Source organism: Hippocampus zosterae, chromosome 2 (assembly GCF_025434085.1).
Source record: "Hippocampus zosterae strain Florida chromosome 2, ASM2543408v3, whole genome shotgun sequence".
In the NCBI taxonomy this organism is placed as follows: domain Eukaryota; kingdom Metazoa; phylum Chordata; class Actinopteri; order Syngnathiformes; family Syngnathidae; genus Hippocampus; species Hippocampus zosterae.
The window spans coordinates 12,100,663-12,105,927 of NC_067452.1; the positions used below are offsets into that span (position 1 = coordinate 12,100,663).

At 43.7% G+C, this 5,265-nt stretch overlaps 1 protein-coding gene across 1 annotated transcript; it reads right to left on the reverse strand.

Moving 5' to 3' along the window:
- On the reverse strand, positions 1-3,802 carry LOC127596001 (amphoterin-induced protein 3-like). Its single transcript, XM_052058130.1, has 2 exons — positions 3,431-3,802; positions 1-3,258 (listed from the first exon to the last, which is right to left on the reverse strand). Exon 2 carries the CDS (start codon positions 3,208-3,210, stop codon positions 1,828-1,830), a length of 1,383 nt encoding a protein of 460 aa, XP_051914090.1. The 5' UTR covers positions 3,211-3,258; positions 3,431-3,802; the 3' UTR covers positions 1-1,827.
- Between the last annotated feature and the right edge of the window lie 1,463 nt (positions 3,803-5,265).

Below are 5,265 nucleotides of genomic sequence, written 5' to 3' on the forward strand. Positions count from 1 at the left end.
TTTCAAATCAATCCATTTGCACTCAGGAGACTTCTGTTTAAGAAAAAGTCAAGTGAATAAGCACTTGCATGTGATATACCTGTTTCAAATGAACCAAAAGAAATTCTTAAGATTGTTGAAATTAAAATAAAAATGGAAATGTGAAACAGACTGGCTTACTAAAATTTGTTGAACAATATTGTTGTTCAATGTAAAGAATGTCAGCCAAGGTCGGCCCCCCGACATTTTACCACATAAAATCTGGCCCCCTTGGCAAAAAGTTTGGACACCCCTGCAGTAGACAGTTCTCTTCACATATTCTGGTTGTATTAATTTCATAGGGATCTATTTTTTTCTCCTCTTTTGTTAAATGGCATAAATCCTGTGTTGTACACGGTGTAACACTGCTTGGAATTGAATTAATGTCGGCAATTTCACAGATAAGTGAAGGTCATTGGACCTGTGAGAGGAAGTCTGCACTGCTGTGGGAGTGGTCACAGATGACTTCAGTCACAGCCAATCAAACCCACTTGTCTCCTCCTTTAAATGCGTTGCACTAGTCGCGTACTAGAGGACCACACATCTGAGATGTGAAGTAGCCACTTGAGACCCCCCCACTCCCAATCATTTGTTGGCCCCCCACCCCCAGTAGCTATGCCACCCAGTAGGATGATTTTAAAAAAAATGATAAAAATAATATTGATAATCGTAATAATAATTTATTCAGTGAATTGATTTCTACGATTGAAGGTTTTAATACCCGCCGTTCACATATTTCCGAATGAAATACGTCTGACATCCACCACACACATCCCTGTGCAGCTCAAAATTTGTCTTCCTACGCCCCGATACATTTCACCAAAATGACATTAGATTAGCTGTCTACCTTGCGCTGGCACTTAGACATGCTCTGAGCAGTAACTTGAGACCACCTTACTCCCACCAAATTGTCACTCCACCAGGCGCATCTCCGACGACACTCCCTATGCTGCGCCAGTACCCCCAACTTTGGAGACCCATCTGCCAAAATGGCAATCGCCCAGCGAGCCTTGCACTTGCACGAAAATGAGGATCCACCAGCATTTGTGGCCCGCTGCAGATGCGCTGTCTAATCAAATCGAGCCCACAGTGTTCCAAGTGTGTTATTTGTTAGCAAAGCAACATTGTGTTTGAAAAGATGTACAGTTGAGTTTTGGTGGGGTTGGGAGGGGAGTGAACTCTCTTGACTTGTCTTGTGTTTTTTTTCTTTCCAGATGAAGAGTGAGCTGGAATTCTGTGTGTGGTTCATTACAGCAGGATTCTCTTGTCTTTGTTTAAACTAACTGTTTCAGTCAAGTCATACTGTACGGTGTGATTTAGGAGAGGACCGTCTGTAGTATTATCAGTAGAGAATGCAATTGAATAAAAGTGCAGACTTCATCAGGAACACTAAGAACACATCATTTTTTTGCAGTTTTTTTTTTTACAAACATGAACTGTTTACACTTTTGGTGGTGTTCTCTGTGTTCTCGGTAAAGGGGCAGTTACAAACAGACTGGTTGATATGCTGCAAACCTTTACAATCATAGCAAGATTTAACTGTGTGAAAAACCTTTACGAGTGGCATCTCGAGTCACCCTTGAATGAATGGCCCATCATTGCACAGCACCTAAAGAGTTATGAGGTGACTTTAGGAGGCGCTGATGGTTCTGCTGTGCTCACTGTTAAACCTCACGGCCAATTCGAGCGGCTAACAGGGGGAAAGCAGAGGGTACTTATGTGCTTTTTATCAGCAGGTGACTTTCAGGAAAGAAAAAGCAACACTTCCCTTGGCGTCTGATGGCCGTATGTTTTATTTTTTTTTTTGCATTAGCTTTCATGTTTCCATTCAGGTCCTTCCTCACGCAACATCGGCTGCCTAAATGCTACGTGCTTATTAAGGTGGCTTTTTTCCCTGTCTGTTGTGCAGGTGGAGAAAACGGGCATTGAATTCTCTGCTTCGTATGTCGCAATAGGGATGACTGGAGGGTTGGGCTGTTTACAGCAGCTGCATCGGCATGGGGTGAGGTAGAGGTATACGAGGATGAGGACCATAGTCAGCGCACAGCCCAGCAGCGTTGTGTAACCCGTACTGAATGACTCCACTTCAGGCAAGAGCACCGTGACATCTATTTCTCTGGTTGCATTCAGTGCCGCTTTAATATCCACTGCCGTACACACATACAGGCCTGAGTCGTTGACCTTGGCTGCTTGGATCTCCAAGGTACCATTTGCAAACAAGATCATGAGCGTGTCATCAATGTTGGACTGGGTGATGGAAACCTGGCTGGGGGAAAGCCATGTAAATGAGAGATTGTCGCTACTCAAGGGTGTTTGGCAGTCCAGACGCACCCTTTGTCCCTCTGAAACCAAAACTTTAGAGAGGAGCACAGTCACCGGCAGCGACATGACTTTCTCCACGGTGCAGTTGTTGAAAAAGCGGTTGTGTCGCAGGAACCGGATAGACGCGCGGGGTTCCCCGGAGATGGTGCAAGTGTATTCATCTGCGAAATCCCTCAGCTGGGCATATCCACGGAGATCCCAGTGCCAGAACACGGTGTACATGGAGCAGTCGCAAATCAGAGAGTTATTATGAAGGTAGAGCCCCCGCTGCACCAATCCTGGTAATGCTTTCACATCCTGCCATGGCAGATGCGTCATAAGGTTGGATGAGAGATCCAGCATATTCAGAAAAGGGTGGCTGCGGTCTTGGATAGAGAAGAATGGGAATCGTGTGATCTGGTTAAGGCCAAAGTAGGCCTTTTTCAAGCTACTCAGACCCACCAGTGTGCCAGCCTCTACCACTGTGATTTTATTGTTAAAGAGGATGAGCTCCTCCAGCCTCCACAGTCCTTCAAAATAGTGCTGCTGCACCTTTTGGAGCTTATTGGAAGACAGGTCAAGATATCTTATGCTCGAGGCATTCTGAAATGCCCCGTAGGCCAAGCTGTTGATCTGGTTGTGGGCCATCCAGAGGTTTTCCAGTCTGGACATACTGCTCAAGCTGCCCGGACCCAGCCAAGACATTTGGTTGTGACTGACATCAAGCGTGATGGCGAACGAGGGCAGTGATTTCGGTATCTTGGCGAGACCACTGGCGCTACAACTCACTCTGTCGGATGTGCAAAGACACATGGAAGGGCAGGTCTCCTTCGTGGCGGGGAGTAGACAGAGGAGCAGCAGGATAGGGACGTGATTGATTCTGGCGATCATTCTGCTACAGCCAAAGACTTTTAGGCTTTGAAAATCTTCCCGCTTTGCCTGCATGGATGAGAATGACATTCAAAATATCATCTTTACTCAGCCACCTTTCAGTACAACCAAAATGAAACGTTCACCGACAAGCATATAGGCATTCTTATTGTTCTCAAAGCTGTACGCTAAGCTATCATAGTGGGATTTAAGAATTAGAAGCTAAAAAGAAATGTTTTACCTTAAAGGAGAAGATGTCTTCTCGGTTGGCATCATCTGTCTTCCCGCAAGTGATTTTAAATGAGGAAACTTAATAGAAGGTCAAACACTTCATGCCTCTTCTTGAAAGGTGAGCAATTCTTCCTGACTTAAATCCCGCACATAACAGGAGAAAAGACCCTCAGAACCAAGACTTGAAAATAAACTGTCACGGGATGTCATCTCCACACTGCTCTGTGAATGCCAACAAATGTTGGTGTCTAATTTCACTGATCTTGCTTGATTCCTCAGCTTCAAGTTTAAGGTCCTCCTACCGGCTCTGTCCTGGTCCTGAACGACACTGCTGCTTACCAAACATTCTGCATTGCTTTGTGGTGTGGATCAAACATGACAGTGCTCTCTTAATCTCCCACAATCCCCTCCTCCTCCTGATACTCCACCGCCACTACCATGTCTCATTTCGAGACCAGCCTTGTGTCTCCTCTCGTCATTAAGCAATGATGCCGCTGTGGCCCGATCTCTGCGGCTCACAAATACAGTATCAGCTTCCTCACCGTGCTCTGTTAATATTCGGCTTCATGAAACTTTCTGTATTTTGCTTCCTTACAGATTTTTATCCAACCATTCAGATATTTTCATGAATTGTACAGGTTGTATGTTCACCTTGTTGGTAATTATTCTGTCAATATTAAATCCACAATTTTGCTATAAATGTTCCTCATATAGTGTATAGTATAGTATAGTATAGTATAGTATAGTATAGTATAGTATAGTATAGTATAGTATAGTATAGTATAGTATAGTATAGTATAGTATAGTGTATATAAATGATCAATGACCAGTTTAGAAATCATTCTCACTTTCAGCCACCTCCTTTGAAGAATAAAATGGTCCTACAGCGCCAAAACAAGTCAAGTTCATTTTACCTTGATCATCACAGGCTGACCACGGACAGGAAGGATACGCTGTAAATTAAAAACGCAACTGCGATTTGTGATTGGATGATCATAAATGCAAAGGAGAAACCTACGACCTATGCAACAACTTCCGCTGTCAGCCATGGATGGATATCATTAGTTTTCAGATCTGAGCAATGCGTAATGCATGCTGCCAGTGATGGTTACGCAGCACGAGAAGAATTACAACATAGATGCATCCCCTAACTTCATGCCTAGAGTGAAAATAGTACATAAATGAAGGTAAATTTTCTACGAAAAACTCAAATTCGACATAAAAAGGAGCATTCATATCTTGAGGTTCCATTGTATCTGAAATAATTCAGGTAGTAAGATAATGATGGGGATATACAATACAATACAATACATGCTGATTTATATAGGAGAAGCTGCTTACAATTGGTGCAATAGTTGCCAATTTGCATATGATCTGATTAGTCATTACACAGTGTGTGTGCGTGTGTGCGTGCGTGTGCGTTTGCATGTGCGCGTGTGTGTGTGCGCCTAACTGCTATCGACTCTACACACTGAAAACAGAAAAGACAGAAAGGTAAGAAGAACCCTTCAATCGCAGAGAAGTTTTAAATACAGAAAATTACAGATGGATGATGGACTTGTAGGTTGCAGAATGAAAAAAAAATGCTGGTCTAATCTAAAAACGTAACCAACAACTTGACTGGTGACCGCTCTAGACAGTTTTTGTCATGATTCGGTTTGGGACCAACAGGTGGCACTGTAGGGCTCCCCCTGCAGCTGCACACCTGTTGGTCATTAGGTAATCAGTGCTTTAAAAGGACTCCCAGCCCGACCACTCATTGTCGGGTCATTGTTGCTTTTTGCTGCTGTCATGTTTGTTTGTAGCTGTTGGTATGCTACTGTCATGTTTGTTTCAGTCATGTTT